Raw genomic sequence first — 18,612 nt, 5'->3', positions numbered from 1 at the left:
ACCCAGGTCTGGTGTGTGTGTGCGCGCGCGTGTGTGTGTGTGTGTGTGTGTGTGTGTGTGTGTGTGTGCGTGTGTGTCTGTGTGTGTGACAGAGAGGAGAGGAGTAGAACGGACCTTTGCCCAGGAAGTATTTGAAGAACCATCTGGTGTGGTACTCCGGGTTCTCCAGATGGACATCGGTTCTTCTCCAGGTTCCAGGGGTGTAGTCCGTCATCTACACACACACACACACACACACACACACACACACACACACACACACACACACACACACACACACACACACACGGGTTAGTGACACACACACACACACACACACACACAAATGCTTCCACACACACAATAAATACTTCACATCATAACACTCACAACAACACTGATAATGGGCGATTCATAACACACCCACACACACTCCCCCCTCCACTCCACCCACCCACCCACACATACTCCCCACTCCACCCACTCACACATACTCCCCACTCCACCCACCAACACATACTCCCCCCTCCACTCCACCCACCTACCCACACACACTCCCCCCTCCCACACACACTCCACCCCCCCCCCCCCCCCACACTCCACCCACCCACACACAATCACCCTCCACTCCACTCCACCCACACACTCCCCCCTCCACTCCACCCACACTCCCCCCTCCACTCCACCCACCCACACACACTCCCCCCTCCACTCCACCCACCCACACACACTCCCCCTCCACTCCACCCACACTCCCCCTCCATGCCACCCACCCATACACCCACACACACTCCCCCTCCACTCCACCCACCCACCCACCCACACACACTCCCCCTCCACTCCACCCACCCACACACCCACTCCCCCTCCATGCCACTCACCCACCCACACACACTCACCCCTCCACTCCACCCACCCACCCACACACACTCACCCCTCCACTCCACCCACCCACACACACTCCCCCCTCCACTCCACCCACCCACACACACTCCCCCTCCACTCCACCCACCCACACACACTCCCCCTCCACTCCACCCACCCACACACACTCCCCCTCCACTCCACCCACCCACCCACACACCCCCCCTCCACTCCACCCACCCACACACCCACACACACTCCCCCTCCACTCCACGCACCCACACACACTCCCCACTCCACTCCACCCACCCACACACACTCACCCTCCACTCCACCCACCCACACACACACTCCCCCTCCACTCCACCCACCCACACACACTCCCCCCTCCACTCTACCCACCCACACACACTCCCCCTCCACTCCACCCACCCACACACACTCCCCCCTCCACTCCACCCACCCACACACACTCCCCCGACCACTCCACCCACACACACTCCCCCGACCACTCCACCCACCCACACTCCCCCCTCCACTGCACCCACCCACACAAACTGTTTTACCCCAATAAACACATATATTGATCTACAGACTGACCTTCAAAACACAAACACACACACACACATCGTTGTTCAGTCGGGCATAGAGTAGGGTTCCCCAGACAGTGATGTTGTGGTGTGCTGACAGGAGAAAAGCTCCTTTGTAAGCAGTAGATCTCCCCGTCATCAATATTAATGTTAAGCCCTCTATAAGTCCCTCTGATCAATGCACCTCCTCCTCCATTTTGGATTCATCCTATTGAGGGCAAGCCTCACACTTACCCACAGGCCACACACACAGACACACTCTGACAGTTGGGATGGGTTCTTAAACAGAGGGGAGAGGAGATAGGAGACACTTTAGTTTGTTTGTTTGTTTATTTGCAAGGAAAACATCCCAGGTTGTCATGGTTACTGTCTGGTGGTGCTTCAGCTGGGAAAGGGGTAGGTGGTGTGTGTGAGTGTGTGTGCATATGTGTGTGTGTGTGTTCGTGTGTGTGTGTGTGAGTGCGTAATGTGTGTGTGTGTGCATGCGTGCGTGCGTGTGTGTGAGAGTGTACGAAAAAAGTATTCAAATGTATGCACTCACTCCTGTAAGTCGCTCTGGATAAGACCATCTGCTAAATTACCAAAATGTGTTTGTGAATAAAATAGAATAGTAAAATTGACAGTGATGCACACACACAGTCATGTCTGGTACATGTTAGGGTGATGGAGGGGATAAGGGATAAAACATAGATGAAGACAAAAGTGTTGCTGTTTTGTTGTTCTCTTTTCATTCTCCCTGTGGAGGGGAACGACAGAAAGACAGAGAACTAAAATATAAACGCAACAAAGTGTTGGTCCCATGTTTCATGAGCTGAAATAAAAGATCCCAGAAATGTGTTTACATCCCTGTTAGTGAGCATTTATCCTTTGCCAAGATAATCCATTCACCTGACAGATATGGCATATCAAGAAGCTTAATAAACAGCATGATCAATACGCAGGTGCACCTTATGCTTGGGGACAATAAAAGGCCACTCGAAAAATAGTCTGACACAAGCCACTTGGATAGCTGATGAAACTGTGGGTTTGCACAACCAAAGAATTTCTGCACAAACTGTCAGAAACCGTCTCAGGGAAGCTCATCTGCGTGTTCGTCGTCCTCACCAGGGTCTTAACCTGACTTGTAGTTCGGCGTCATAACTGACTTCAGTGGGCAAATGCTCACCTTCAATGGCCACTGGCATGCTGGAGAAGTGTGCTCTTCACGGATGAATCCCGGTTTCAACTGTACCGGGCAGATGGCAGACAGCGTGTATGGCGTCGTGTGGGCGAGCGGTTTGCTGATGTCAATGTTGTGAACAGAGTGCCCAATGCAGGCTTAAGCTACGGACAATGAACACAATTGCATTTTATCAATGACAATTTGAATGCACAGCGATATCGTGACGAGATCCATTGTCATGCCATTCATTCGCCGCCATCACCTCATGTTTCAGCATGATAATGCACAGCCCCATGTCACAATGATCTGTACACAATTCCTGGAAGCTGAAAATGTCCCAGTTCTTCCATGGCCTGCATACTCACCAGACATGTCACCCATTGAGCATGTTTTGGATGCTCTGGATCGACGTGTACGACAGCGTCACAGATAGAACAATGAGACAGATATTTCACCAGATGTACAGTACCAGTCAAAAGTTTGGACACACCTACTCATTCCAGTGTTTTTCTTTATTTTTACTATTTCCTACATTGTAGAATAATAGTAAAGACATCAACACTATTAAATAACACACATGGAATCATGTAGTAACCAAAAAGTGTTAAACAAATCAAAATATATTTTATATTTGAGAGATTCTTCAAAGTAGCCACCCTTTCCTTGATGACAGCTTTGCACTCTTGGCATTCTCTCAACCAGCTTCATGAGGTAGTCACCTGGAATGCATTTCAATTAACAGGTGTGCCTTCTTAAAAGTTAATTTGTGGAATTTATTTCCTTAATGCGTTTGAGCCAATCAGTTGTTGTGACAAGGTAGGGGTGGTATACAGAAGATAGCCCTATTTGGTAAAAGACCAAGTCTGTATTATGGCAAGAACAGCTCAAATAAGCAAAGAGAAATGACAGTCCATCATTCCTTGAAGACATGAAGGTCAGTCAATCCGGAAAATGTCAAGAACTTTGAAAGTTTCTTCAAGTGCAGTCACAAAAACCATCAAGCGCTATGAGGAAACTGAGTCTCATGAGGACCGCCACAGGAAATGAAGACCCAGAGTTACCTCTGCTGCAGAGGATAAGTTCATTAGAGTTACCAGCCTCAGATTGCAGCCCAATAAATGCTTCACAGAGTTCAAGTAACAGACACATCTCAACATCAACTGTTCAGAGGAGACTGCATGAATCAGGCCTTTATGGTCGAATTGCTGCAAAGAAACCACTACTAAGGACACCAATAATAATAATGCTGCATCAGATGACCTGGCCTCTACAATCACCCGACCTCAACCCAAATGAGATGGTTTGGGATGAGTTGGACGGCAAGAGTGAAGGAAAAGCAGCCAACAAGTGCTCAGCATATGTGGGAACTCCTTCAAGACTGTTGGAAAAGCATTCCAGGTGAAGCTGGTTGAGAGAATGCCAAGAGTGTGCAAAGCTGTCATCAAGGCAAAGGGTGGCTACTTTGAAGAATCTCAAATATAAAATATATTTTGATTTGTTTAACACTTTTTTGGTTTCTACATGATTCCATATGTGTTATTTCATAGTTTTGATGTTTTCACTAATATTCTACAATGTAGAAAATAGTAAAAATAAAGAAAAACCCTTGAATGAGTAGGTGTATCCAAACTTTTGACTGTTACTGTATAATTGTGAAGCATCCGCTTGACGTTTCCACTCACTACCAAATATGGTAGTGAGAGGAAGCCCAGTGGCCGGCAGTGGGAGAAGATGGAAGGAGATGGATGTTGGCCGACATTCTGCACATTTTCTTATCGATGAAACATTTGATCTTAATACAGTTTTCTGTTCGAAAAACGACAATCTGTTATGAACAGAGTGGACTACATTTTGTAGACTTTACCCTTTGCCAAAGTTGTAAAGAATTGCGTTGTTTTGAGTGCAAAGGCGTATTGAGTTATTGCACACGCGCACTTCACAGAGTAGGCGTTCCCTAACGGAAATATGCAGACGTATGATAGAACGGGCCAATAGGATCTCGTTAGCTCGTGCTTGGCTCTGCTTACCTCCTTGCTTGTTCTGCCCACTATGACTCATTTGTTCACGTTGGAAACGACAGGCTGTGGTCTTTCTTGGTTTAGCTATAAAAAAATATTTGACAGCGTGGTCCAGTTCCCACCCATATCCAGCAACTTTGCACAGCCATTGAAGAGTAGTAGGAGAACATCTGTCCCTGTCTCTCATTCTGTCCCTGTCTCTCACTCTGTCCCTGTCTCTCACTCTGTCCCTGTCTCTCACTCTGTCCCTGTCTCTCACTCTGTCCCTGTCTCTCACTCTGTCCCTGTCTCTCACTCTGTCCCTGTCTCTCACTCTGTCCCTGTCTCTCACTCTGTCCCGGTCTCTCACTCTGTCCCTGTCTCTCACTCTGTCCCTGTGCCACTGCAGCCAGTCTCCTGTGTGGATGTAATGTCATAATGTCATAGGCGTGTTGTACTATACGTATGACACCTAGGGGTCTTTCGGTTATTGATCTCAGTGTGTATGTGTGTGTGTTTGTTTGTGTGTGTTTGTGAGAGCATGTGTGTGATGATTGCATGTATAATGCACACTATTGGTGACATTTTACATCTGCAACTGCATGTGACACATTGTACGGCGTTCCCTCACTGCTCTAGCATGTAGTGAAATACGGGTCAATTCAAGAGGGTGCAACTAAATGAATTATTTGCCCTATGTCATTATGAATCACATAAAATGCATAATTAGATTGTGCTCTACAATATTATAACCTTAATATGCTTGTACTTAACAGTGTTGATGAAATAAGAACGTTGGTTTGTTGTGACCGTTGCTAGTTTAAACCGTCCCAGCTCTTGGTTGTATCTCTTCCATTTTTCAGCATTGGGAGTTGGTAACATTTGGAGGTGTTTCCGCAGTTTGGACCAATCAAAATCCACTTGATACCCTTGTCATTTTCATAATAAAATCTGTGGCTTTCTATTCCTCTAACCCCGGTCAATCAATGTTGAGAGGGGCTGTTTCTATGGCAATTTAAAGGGAGAGACTCAGAAATATACCATGAAAACTGGAACAGATTGTCTTCAGGGAGGGTAGATATTGAAATTCAATCTGTTAGCTTTGTAAATTAATAAATATATAGACCCAATTTAGTTTTGTATTCTGCGGATTTCATTTAGAAAAAATCCATGTTATCACACAGGAACTTGCAGCCACTAGCTAGCTTGTCAGTTGATGTTCGAAGTTAGCGCCGTTCTGCCCGCGGAGCAGTGACAGAGTTCTATTGAGCAGCGACCACTTTTTGACCATGGCCATGATTACATTCTATTCACTCTAATCATGCTAAAACCTCTGAGTAAATAGTCTGTGACTTTTAAACTATATATGGTAGAGACATAGCGTTTGGACAATTTCTGGGGGGATGGAATTCTCTATTCAATGAAACACATTTTTTATGGTTTATCACCCTACACATTGACAGACAGGAGGAGAGCCATTTGTTCATGTACATTTTGTTAATGTACAGTTACTCAGAAAGACACAGGGGTAGCCAACCCCGGTCCTGGCGAAGTGTGGGTAGGCTTTTGTTCCAGCCCAGCACTAACCCCCCTGATTTACAGCATAATCTCATCTTAAATCAGATGTGTAAGTGTTGGGCTGGAACAAAAGCCTGCATGGTCTGTGGGTGGGTCCCCAGGCCCAGGATTGAAGAAAACTCCCATGTGACTCAGGTTTCTGAACTTGACAGTAAAGTAGCATAGTTCTAGACCTGGATGGTTCATGTAATGTATATCCCTGGGCTGACCTGTCTGTGTCTGACTGTGTCTTCAGAGACATACTGTCTTCTTACTGGATATAGAAATGACAATATAGAAGTTTAGTTTTTTCACTGTGGTTGAACTCTCCTTCTGGTGCTTCCTCAGAGCACTGAGTAACAGACGTACAGTGAGGGAAAAAAGTATTTGATCCCCTGCTGATTTTGTACGTTTTCCCACTGACAAAGACATGATCAGTCTATAATTTTAATGGTAGGTTTATTTGAACAGTGAGAGACAGAATAACAACAACAAAATCCAGAAAAACGCATGTCAAAAATGTTATACATTGATTTGCATTTTAATGAGGGAAATAAGTATTTGACCTCTCTGCAAAACATGACTCAGTACTTGGTGGCAAAACCCTTGTTGGCAACCACAGAGGTCAGACTTTTCTTGTAGTTGGCCACCAAGTTTGCACAAATCTCAGGAGGGATTTTGTCCCACTCCTCTTTGCAGATCTTCTCCAAGTCATTAAGGTTTCGAGCCTGACGTTTGGCAACTCGAACCTTCAGCTCCCTCCACAGATTTTCTATGGGATTAAGGTCTGGAGACTGGCTAGGCCACTGGCTAGGCCACTCAAAGGACACTCCTTAATGTGCTTCTTCTTGAGCCACTCCTTTGTTGCCTTGGCCGTGTGTTTTGGGTCATTGTCATGATGGAATACCCATCCACGACCCATTTTCAATGCCCTGGCTGAGGGAAGGAGGTTCTCACCCAAGATTTGACGGTACATGGCCCTGTCCATCGTCCCTTTGATGCGGTGAAGTTGTCCTGTCCCCTTAGCAGAAAAACACCCCCAAAGCATAATGTTTCCACCTCCATGTTTGACGGTGGGGATGGTGTTCTTGGGGTCATAGGCCACAACACTTTCATCCAGTTCTCCTCTGAATCATTCAGATGTTCATTGGCAAACTTCAGACGGCCCTGTATATGTGCTTTTTGAGCAGGGGGATCTTGCGGGCGCTGCAGGATTTCAGTCCTTCACGGCGTAGTGTGTTACCAATTGTTTTCTTGGTGACTATGGATGTTGTTGTGGGGTCTTTTGTGACCTCTTGGATGAGTCGTCGCTGCGCTCTTGGGGTAATTTTGGTCTGCCGGCCACTCCTGGGAAGGTTCACCACTGTTCCATGTTTTCGCCATTTGTGGATAATGGCTCTCACTGAGGTTCGCTGGAGTCCCAAAGCTTTAGAAATGGCTTTACAGCCTTTGAGGATCTTTTGGTCTACTTCACTTTGTCAGGCAGGTCCTATTTAAGTGATTCCTTGATTGAGAACAGGTGTGGCAGTAATCAGGCCTGGGTGTGGCTAGAGGAATTGAACTCAGGTGTGATAAACCACAGTTGAGTTGTGTTATAACAGGGGGGGCAAACACTTTTTCCACACAGGCCAGGATTTTGTTTTCCCTTAATAATAACAACCTTCATTTCAAAACTGCATTTTGTGTTTACTTGTGTTATCTTTGACTAATATTTAAATGTGTTTGATGATCTGAAACATTTAAGTGTGACAAACATGCAAACAAATTAAAAATCAGGAAGGGGGCAAACACTTTTTCACACCACTGTATGTCCATAGATTTCTCACACTCTACAGTGAGTGTGTGTATGTGTGTGTGTGTGTGTGTGTGTGTGTAGGGGTCCTCACCTCATCTGATGAGCCATTCTCCACTCGGAAGCGGCCCGCTCTCTGTATGGCTCCATCTGCATCACTAGAGATCAGCTAGAGGGAGGAGAGGAAGGGAGAGAGAGGGAGAGGGAGAGGGAGAGGGAGAGGGAGAGAGAACTTTAAAGGCACAATTCATCTCATGTATAGCGAATTCAAACGCAAATTAAAAGATAAAACACTGCAAGCAACGCTTAAAGCAAAACGTCCCATTCCATTTACAGCAGAGAGAGAGAGACAGAAACAGAGAGAGGAATAGAGGAATAGGTCAGAGTCATTAACATGAGACAATGGAACTAAGTGAAACAACTGACATCAACAGTCTAGATGACAGTAAAGAGGTACACATGACAGACATTAATATCATGTGACAACAATAGTCTCTAGTGGCTGGTTAGATACCTACTAACAATTAATCTGAACACACCATTTCTGCATCCCAAATGGCACACTATTCCCAATATAGAGTCCCATAGGGTCCTGGTTAAAAGCGGTGCACTATGTAGGTAAAATGATGCCATTTGGGACGCAACAAATGTTATAGGACAATATTCTTCCCTTTTAAACCCATCAAAATGTTCCCTTTTTAAAGCAATAATCCTCTTGCCACCTTCCTACATATCCATTCTATTCTTCTCTGGTTCCCCATTTTCTCTACATCTCTCCTCCACCCCCTCTTCCACCGAAATCTCTCTCTTTTGTTGCTTTATCTACTTTTTTTCCCTCTCTCTCTCTCTCTCTCTCTCTCTCTCTCTCTCTCTCTCTCTCTCTCTCTCTCTCTCTCTCTCTCTCTCTCTCTCTCTCTCTCTCTCTCTCTCTCTCTCTCTCTCTCTCTCTCTCTCTCTCTCTCTCTCTCTCTCTCTCTCTCTCTCTCTCTCATTCCCTATAAGCAGAGTGCACTGTACGACATGATTCCTAAATGTAGGAAAACGTTTTTTTTAGTTACAAAGTCAATATGTGAAGTGTAGATTCACCAGTGTGAAGTGAGACAGGGGTGTAGCTTATTGTTGGTGTTAGACTAAAATGGGAAGTCTCTGCTCAGTCTCCTGTCTGTCAATAGCATCTGTTGTCTTACTGCTGCTGATAACCTCTCTCTCTCTCTCTCTCTCTCTCTCTCTCTCTCTCTCTCTCTCTCTCTCAGTCTCTCTCTCTCTATCTCAGTCTCTCTGTCTCTCTGTCTCTGTGTGTTCTGCTCATCCTATGCTTGCTGACTGACCTTTTTCTACTCAGGACAAGATAGACAGAAAAACAGAAAAGGAGAGAGAGAAACTGCAAAGCATAGGAGTCTAACAGTCCTTTTGAGATTACTTCAAGTGATCTGATAAATTCCCTTTCTGAAAGGGGAGAGTGGTTACATTTCTCCAGCCCCATCCCTCAGCTCTTTACCAAAACAAGTGGTGGGGTGAACGCTTGTTGTTTTTCGATCCCGGATTGCCTCTTTAAGACATTCATAAACACTATCAAACACAACTACTAATCATGAGTTGAAATGATGTTTTTTTTCAGTATCTGTTTCCAGGACACAGATTAAGCCTAGTTCTGGACTAAGAAGCATGTTCAATGGATGGTCTCTATTGAAATAGATTTTTAGTCCCAGATTAGGCTTAATCTGTCTGGGAAACTGACCTATAGGCCGGATTCAATCTGATTGCGCTTTGTTTTTATAGAGCTGACATATGCAGCTTTTACTGTGAATGCGGTCTCTGCTCTGCGAACACATCGGATTGAATCCCGGCCAGTGAGTCATCCTCTGTGTTGTCCTCAGTCCTAATAATGATGCTGGCTTTTGTTTACAATGGCCCTCCAGTGACAATACAGGACCTGCTGGGGCCAGCTTCATCCACTGTGTTGTGTGACTGTGACTACTCTCCATCGCAAAAGAGGAGGAAGTAGTCAGTATCACCTGTCTCTCCATCAACCTGACATTTCTTCTCACCATAGAGACATGACATCCCTCTGTCCTTTCCTTCCCCTCCTCCTCTCCTCTCACCCCCCTTGCCCCTAATACCGCACAAAGCATGGTTGCCTGGCAACCCAATACAGAACCTCTCCTCTCTGCTCTCTCTCCCTCTTCCCTCTCTCCTCTGTCTTCTGTCATTCTCTGAATGATATAGGGTTGTGCTCTGCCAAAGTGTTCACCAAAACACAGCACAGTGCTGGCACACATCGGACTCTCCCTGGTGGCATGTGTGTGTGTGTTCTGCCGCAGATGGTCTATAATGGTCAGAAGAAGCCAAGAGGAAGAACAGGAAGTCCAGGAAGGTGTGTGTGTGTGTGTGTGTGTGTGTGTGTGTGTGTGTGTGTGTGTGTGTGTGTGTGTGTGTGTGTGTGTGTGTGTGTGTGTGTGTGTGTGTGTGTGTGTGTGTGTATGCTGACGTGTGTGTGCATGGGGGGTTGGGGGTTATGCAATGTAGGCAGCTATCGATGTCTATAATTCTACGCTGCACTGCAGCTCTAAGAGACCAGGACATTCTATCCACTCTTACATACCATAGTAATGGAATAAGCACAACACTGTGTACTAGGCCATGTCCATTCCATTCCATAGCCCAGCGACTGCAGGTTTAAACACCAGTGTGTGAGATTCATGTGAATGAGACTGGGCCTATAGGGATGAGCTGGAGAAATCATAGCTTCTCTACTCCAATATGCATATTCAATGTGGCTGTAAACAAATATAATCTCTCGTGTAATGGTGTGTGTGTGTATGTTCGCTTGTGTGCATTCATGTGCCTTTATATGTGTGTGTGTGTTTGTTTGTGTGTGTGTGGGCGTGTATTTCTGTGTTTCTGTGTGCGGTTGAATGTGTTCACAGGAATGTGTATGTGTATGTGTGTGTGTTCCTCTCAGGAGAGTGATGTCCCAGGTATAAGGCCTTATGAGAAACAGGCAGCAAGGCCTTATGAGAAACAAGCAGCAAGGCCTTATGAGAAACAGGCAGCAAGGCCTTATGAGAAACAAGCAGCAAGGCCTTATGAGAAACAGGCAGCAGGCCTTATGAGAAACAAGCAGCAAGGCCTTATGAGAAACAAGCAGCAAGGCCTTATGAGAAACAGGCAGCAGGCCTTATGAGAAACAGGCAGCAAGGCCTTATGAGAAACAAGCAGCAAGGCTTTATGAGAAACAGGCAGCAAGGCCTTATGAGAAACAAGCAGCAAGGCCTTATGAGAAACAAGCAGCAAGGCCTTATGAGAAACAGGCAGCAAGGCCTTATGAGAAACAAGCAGCAAGGCATGAGAAACAGGCAGCAAGGCCTTATGAGAAACAAGCAACAAGGCCTGATGAGAAACAGGCAGCAAGGCCTTATGAGAAACAGGCAGCAGGCCTTATGAGAAACAGGCAGCAAGGCCTTATGAGAAACAGGCAGCAAGGCCTGATGAGAAACAGGCAGCAAGGCCTGATGAGAAACAGGCAGCAAGGCCTGATGAGAAACAGGCAGCAAGGCCTTATGAGAAACAGGCAGCAAGGCCTGATGAGAAACAGGCAGCAAGGCCTTATGAGAAACAGGCAGTAAGGCCTTATGAGAAACAAGCAGGCCACCACTAGTAGACTGCAGACCATTACTATTCCTCTCACACACACATACTGTAGACACACACACACACACACACACACACAAAGACACTGTATATTTAGACGCACACTCTCTCTATGGAAATATTTTCCTCCCCTGTCCACAACTTGTGTGTATGTGCGTGTGTGTCAGTAGAGCAGTGTTGAGTCCTGTCTGGTTGTGTGTGTCAGTAGAGCAGTGTTGAGTCCTGTCTGGTTGTGAGTGTGTCAGTAGAGCAGTGTTGAGTCCTGTCTGGTTGTGTGTGTCAGTAGAGCAGTGTTGAGTCCTGTCTGGTTGTGAGTGTGTCAGTAGAGCAGTGTTGAGTCCTGTCTGGTTGTGAGTGTGTCAGTAGAGCAGTGTTGAGTCCTGTCTGGTTGTGTGTGTCAGTAGAGCAGTGTTGAGTCCTGTCTGGTTGTGAGTGTGTCAGTAGGGCAGTGTTGAGTCCTGTCTGGTTGTGTGTGTCAATAGAGCAGTGTTGAGTCCTGTCTGGTTGTGAGTGTGTCAGTAGAGCACTGTTGAGTCCTGTCTGGTTGTGTGTGTCAGTAGAGCAGTGTTGAGTCCTGTCTGGTTGTGAGTGTGTCAGTAGAGCACTGTTGAGTCCTGTCTGGTTGTGTGTGTCAGTAGAGCAGTGTTGAGTCCTGTCTGGTAGTGTGTGTCAGTAGAGCACTGTTGAGTCCTGTCTGGTTGTGAGTGTCAGTAGAGCAGTGTTGAGTCCTGTCTGGTTGTGTGTGTCAGTAGAGCACTGTTGAGTCCTGTCTGGTTGTGAGTGTGTCAGTAGAGCAGTGTTGAGTCCTGTCTGGTTGTGAGTGTGTCAGTAGAGCAGTGTTGAGTCCTGTCTGGTTGTGAGTGTGTCAGTAGAGCACTGTTGAGTCCTGTCTGGTTGTGAGTGTGAGTGATGAACGTGGAGTGAAGGTCTGAGTGGTGCTCTCTCGTCTCTTCTCTCCTCCTGCAACATTAACCGTCCAATCACAGGATAATGGAGGGAAAACCAATGCAGCGTGCAAGGAGAGCACCACATCATCTCCTCTGAGTGTGTGTGTGTGTGTGTGTGTGTGTGTGTGTGTGTGTGTGTGTGTGTGTGTGTGTGTGTGTGTGTGTGTGTGTGGACGTGTTTAACTATACTTGTGGGGGCCAGAAGTCCCTACAAGAATAGTTAACCAAGATACATTTGACCAACTGGGGACATTTTGTTGGTCCCCACAAGGTCAAATGCTATTTCTAGGGGGTTTAGGGTTAAGGTTAGAATTAGTGTTAGGGTTAGAATTAGGTTTAGGGTTAGGAGATAGGGTTAGTTTTAGGGTTAGGGTTAGGAGCTAGGGTTAGGTTTAGGGTTAGGGTTAAGGCTAGGTTTTTGGGTTAAGGTTAGGGTTAGGGTTACAGTAAGGGTATGGGTTAGGGTTAGGGAAAATTAGATTTTGAATGGGACTTTACTGTATTTCCCCACAAGGTTAGCTGCGCAAGACTGTGTGTGTGTGTGTATGTGTGTGTGCGTGCGTGAGTGTGTGTGTGTGTGTGTCATGCATGTGTGCATACGCCCATGCTTCTAAATCATGCAACAGCAGCATGGTAGAGGAGGAAAAGCCTTCACTCTCATGATTCCCTGTGGACCTGCTGTGTTTTCCACTCAGAGCCAGAGAGAGGGAGGAGAAGAAAGGGAGGGGAGGAGGAGAGGAGGGAGGATAGAAAGATGGGGAGCCCGCCCTGCTACGCAAGAGAGAGAGAGAGAGAGACAGAGAGACAGAGAGAGAGAGAGAGAGAGAGAGAGAGAGAGAGAGAGAGAGAGAGAGAGAGAAGGGCAACCAGTGAAGCACTGTCACGCCCTGATCTAGAGAACTCTTGTTGGTTGGGTCAGGGTGTGAGTTCAGTTGAGATCTATGTCATTGTATATATATGTTTAGATCTAGTTTTATATTTCTATGTTTGGCCGGGTGTGGTTCCCAATCAGAGGCAGCTGTCGCTCGTTGTCTCTGATTGGGGATCATACTTAGGTAGCCTGGTTGCCTACCTTAGTTGTGGGATCTTGTTTGTGTTCCTGTTAGGCTTGTTGTGTGTATAGCCCATAGGACTTCACGTTTTCGTTGTTTTGTTATTTCGTTTCGTGTGTCGTTTAGTGAGCAGGTTGGCTCCTCCCTGTGTGGAGGTATTTTGTATTTGTTTCTTTACTTATCAGTAAAGTACGTTTTTATTGAGTTCTGTGGCCTGCGCCTGACCTCGACCCACCGCATTACACTGACACTCGTGACATAATTTCCCACCAAACAAGGACCAAGCAGCATGCCCAGGAGGAGCAAACACCCTGGACACAGGTGGGGAAGATGTGGTCTTAGGAGGAGATATTCGCTGGAAAAGGACCCTGGGCGAAGGTAAAAGCCCAGGTAGGAGAGGATCAACGGCGACATCAACGGTGCCGGCCGAAGAGGAAGCCCGAGAGGCAGCCCCAATAAAAAATGTTGGGGGGGGCTAAAGGGGTGATCGGGGATTCGAGAGAGAAGAGCCCTGACCATTGCACCCGTGGGGGTTCCAGGTGGAGTCCCTACAACCATGGGAGCAGGAATGGGAGCAGTTTTACACAGAAGAGTCGGAGGAAGACGACGACTATGAATTTCTGCTTCCCTCACTCGTGGGGGCTCCCGGAGGAGTCCTCACTGGAGGGGGATTGGCGGTGGAGAGAGAAGGACTGGAACAGTTGTACATCTCCAACGTCAGTTCCCAGCCCGGTAAGCCCCGTGCCTGCCTCTCGCACCAAGCCAGTGGTGCGTGTTCCCAGTCCGGCACGGCCCGTGCCTGCTCCTCGCACCAAACTAGTGGTGCCTGTCGCCAGCCCGGTACGCCCCGTACCTGCTCCCCGCACCAAACCAGTGGTGCGTGTCGCCAGCCCGGTACGCCCCGTACCTGCTCCCCGCACCAAACCAGTGGTGCGCGTATCCAGTCCAGTACGGCCCGTACCTGCTCCCCGCACTAAACCAGTGGTGCGGGTTGCCAGCCCGGTACGCTCCGTACCTGCTCCCTGCACCAAACCAGTGGTGTGTGTATCCAGTCCGGCACGGGCCGTGCCTGCTCCTCGCACCAAACCAGTGGTGCGTGTCTCCAGTCCGGCACGACCGGTGCCTGCTCCTCGCACCAGACCAGTGGTGCGTGTTCCCAGTCCAGCTCCGGTCAGCAGTTCCACGCCGGAGCTAGAGCAGTCCGCTCCACCGGGGTCCAGTTCAGCTCCAGTCAGTGGCTCCACTCCGGAACCAGAGCAGTCCGCTCCACCGGTGCCAAATCCAGCTCCGGTCAGCGGTTCCACTCCGGAGCCAGGGCAGTCCGCTCCACCGGTGCCCAGTCCAGCTCCGGTCAGCGGCTCCACTCCGGAGCCAGAGCAGTGTTTATTTCCCTTTTGCTTTGGCAATGTAAACATATTTTTCCCATGCCAATAAAGCCCTTTGAATTTTATTTAATTTAATTGAGAGAGAGCGACAGAGTAAGTAGGGTGCAGGAAATGAGAGAACAACAGATACAAAAACAGAGGGGGACAGAGAGAGAGATGGGTCACCGGGCGAGAGAAAGAGGTACATGGTAAACAACCAAAAGGAGAATGATAAAAGAATAATAGCCGTCTATACAGTGGTAACCCCATGGGTGAGAGTGGTAACCCCATGGGTGAGAGTGGTAACTCTATGGGTGAGAGTGGTAACTCTATGGGTGAGAGTGGTAACCCCATGGGTGAGAGTGGTAACCCCATGGGTGAGAGTGGTAACTCTATGGGTGAGAGTGGTAACCCCATGGGTGAGAGTGGTAACCCCATGGGTGAGAGTGGTAACCCCATGGGTGAGAGTGGTAACTCTATGGGTGAGAGTGGTAACTCCATCAGTATCTTATCATCAGTATTCTATCGTCAGTAGCTTATCATCAGTATCTTATCGTCAGTATCTTGTCATCAGTATCCTATTGTCAGTATCTTATCGTCAGTATCTTATCGTCAGTATCTTATCGTCACTATCCTATCATTAGTATCTTATCGTCAGTATCTTATTGTCAGTATCTTACCATCAGTGTCTTATCGTCAGTGTCTTATCGTCCGTATTCATGATGATAAAAATTACGGGAATAACTTCAATTAAACGCTGAGTCTCAAATAGCTGCCTGTCCCTTTTAATAGCAGCAAATAAACGCCTGTTTCAATTAAATGCCGGGTCTAAATGAATTGTTTACGAGTGAACTTCAGTGAGTATCGTTAAGATTGCGCAAAAGAAGATAAAGAACATAAACGGGGTGTATGATAGGCAGCCTAGTCTGACCAGCAATGGATGTGTTATTATAATGTTTATACTGGTCATACTGGTCACAATAAACAGTGTGGTAGACTTTTTAACATTTTATTGAGCAAAAGCTGTGTGCATTAAGGAAAGATGCGTGGCTCAAATAGAAGCCTGTTCCTAATAAGCGGCGTTTGTGTTCAGTGATTGAAGCAAATAAACGCCCAGGCTACTAATTGAATTTTAACGGGTATAACACATTCAGAAATGTCGATGTTACACTTTACTTATAATCAACAGATGGATTTCCATTCTTCTGCCCACAACTCTATTACCAGGCGTCATAACGCAAGATTTTCTCTTCGGCAATGACATGACATAACATGTTATCATAGACATGACATAATATGGAAAATAACCTCTTCCTCAACGTCAACAAAACAAAGGAGCTCATCATGGACTTCAGGAGACAGCAGAGAGAGCACGCCCCCATCCACATCGACGGGGCAGGCAGTGGAGAGGAGAAGCTTCAAGTTCCTCAGTGTGCACATTACTGACAAGCTGAAATGGTCCACCCACACAGACAGCGTGGTGAAGAAGGCACAACAGCACCTCTTCAACCTCAGGAGGCTGAAGAAATTCGGACCCTCACAAACTTCTACAGACGCACCATTGGAGCATCCTGTCGGGCTGTATCACCGCCTGGTACAGCAATTGCACCATTCGCAGCAGCAGGGCTCTCCAGAGGGTGGTGCCCAACACATCAACGGGGGCACACTGCCTGCCCTCCAGGACATCTACAGCACCCAGTGTCACAGGAAGGCCAAGAAGATCATCAAGGACCTCAGCCACCCGAGCCACAGCCTGCCTCTAGAAGGCGGGACCGAGAGACTGAAAGGCCATCAGACTGTTAAATAGTCACCACTAGCCGGCCTCCGCCCATTAACCTGCCCTGAACCTTAGTCACCGTTACTAGCCAGCTAACACCTGGTACTCTACTCTGCACCTTAGAGACTGCTGCCCTATGTACATAGAGTCATTGAACACTGGTCACTTCAATAATGTTTACATACTGTTTTACCCACTTAATATGTATGTACAGTACTGTATTCTAGTCAAGGCTCATCCTATATAACTGCTACTGTACACACCTTATCTATTCATATACTGTCCATTCTGTCTATACACACCATTATATCAGTGGTGGTCCGTGTCATTTAAGATGAGGGAGGACGATAATTTATTGTATGAGCATGGCCTTATTTCTATTACTGTCAAGTGTCAATGTGCAGCGGTAGGACGGAGTCAGGCGCAGGACACAGAACTGAGTAAACAACGTATTTTACTCGAAAAATATACAACACTAATTTCCACGCAGGGAAAACACAACAGCTCACATAAGTCATAGACACAAAACAAAGAACAAACAAAACAAAAACAAAACCATATGGGAACCAGAGGGTTAAATAAAAAAATAAAAAAAGGGAAATAATATAATGTAATGGGAACCAGGTGTGTACAATCAAGACAAAACAAATGGAAAAATAAACGTAGATCAGTGGCAGCTAGAAAGCCGGTGACGACGACCGCCGAACGCCGCTCAAACAAGGAGAGGCACCAACTTCGGCGGAAGTTGTGACAGTACCCCCCCCTTGACGCGCGGCTCCAGCAGCGCGCCGACACCAGCCTCGGGGACGACCCAGAGGACGAGGCGCAGGACGATCCGGGTGGAGACGGTGAAACTCCTGCAGTAAGGAAGGGTCCAGGATGTCCTCCACCGGCACCCAGCATCTCTCCTCCGGACCGTACCCCTCCCACTCCACGAGGTACTGAAGGCCCCTCGCCCAACGCCTTGAGTCCATGATGGCTCGTACAGTATATGCCGGGACCCCCTCTGATGTCTCAGACTGCTGGAGCGGACCTGCCACCACGGGCCTGAGGAGAGACACATGGAACGAGGGGTTAACACGGTAATCAGGGGGAGCTGTAACCTATAGCATACCTCGTTCAGTCTCCTCAGGACTTTAAATGGCCCCACAAACCGCGGACCCAGCTTCCAGCAGGGCAGGCGAAGGGGCAGGTTTCGGGTCGAGTTCCAGACCCGGTGTATGCACCACCGGGGCCTCACTGCGGTGGCGGTCGGCGCTCACCTTCTGTCGCCTGATGGCCCGTTACAGGCGCACATGGGCAGTGTCCCATGTCTCCTCCGAGCGCCGAAACCATTCATCCACCGCAGGTGCCTCGATCTGGCTCTGATGCCACGGTGCCAGGACCGGCTGATAACCTAGTACACACTGAAACAGAGACATGTTAGTGGAGGAGTGGCGGAGGGAGTTTTGGGCCATCTCTGCCCAGGGGATGAAAGCCGCCCACTCCCCCGGCCGGTCCTGGCAATAGGACCGCAGAAACCTACCCACATCCTGGTTAACTCTCTCCACCTGCCCATTACTCTCGGGGTGAAAACCTGAGGTCAGGCTGACCGAGGCCCCCAGACGTTCCATGAACACCCTCCAGACCCTCGATGTGAACTGGGGACCCCGATCAGACACTATATCCTCAGGCACCCCGTAGTGTCAGAAGACGTGGGTAAACATGGCCTCCGCAGTCTGTAGGGCTATAGGGAGACCGGGCAAAGGAAGGAGACGGCAGGACTTAGAAAACCGATCCACAATGACCAGGATCATGGTGTTACCTTGAGATGGAGGAAGATCCGTCAAGAAGTCCACCGATAGGTGTGACCACGGCCATTGTGGAACGGGTAGGGGTTG

The 18,612-nt window shown here is 47.8% G+C and overlaps 1 protein-coding gene across 1 annotated transcript in view; it reads right to left on the bottom strand.

The window, feature by feature from the left end:
- Positions 1-18,612, bottom strand: part of garnl3 (GTPase activating Rap/RanGAP domain like 3) — a gene marked incomplete at its 5' end in the record, with an annotated part of 174,640 nt that overhangs the window by 73,239 nt on the left and 82,789 nt on the right. Inside the window, 2 exon segments of the mRNA XM_084159340.1 lie at positions 115-214; positions 8,036-8,110. Of these exon segments, the coding sequence (XP_084015466.1) occupies positions 115-214; positions 8,036-8,110 (175 nt within the window).

The sequence above is a fragment of the Coregonus lavaretus genome, assembly GCF_964263955.1.
Source record: "Coregonus lavaretus genome assembly, chromosome: 4".
NCBI lineage: Eukaryota > Metazoa > Chordata > Actinopteri > Salmoniformes > Salmonidae > Coregonus > Coregonus lavaretus.
Note: the sequence above shows the minus strand (reverse complement) of the source record. Positions and strands in the feature narration are given on the sequence as shown.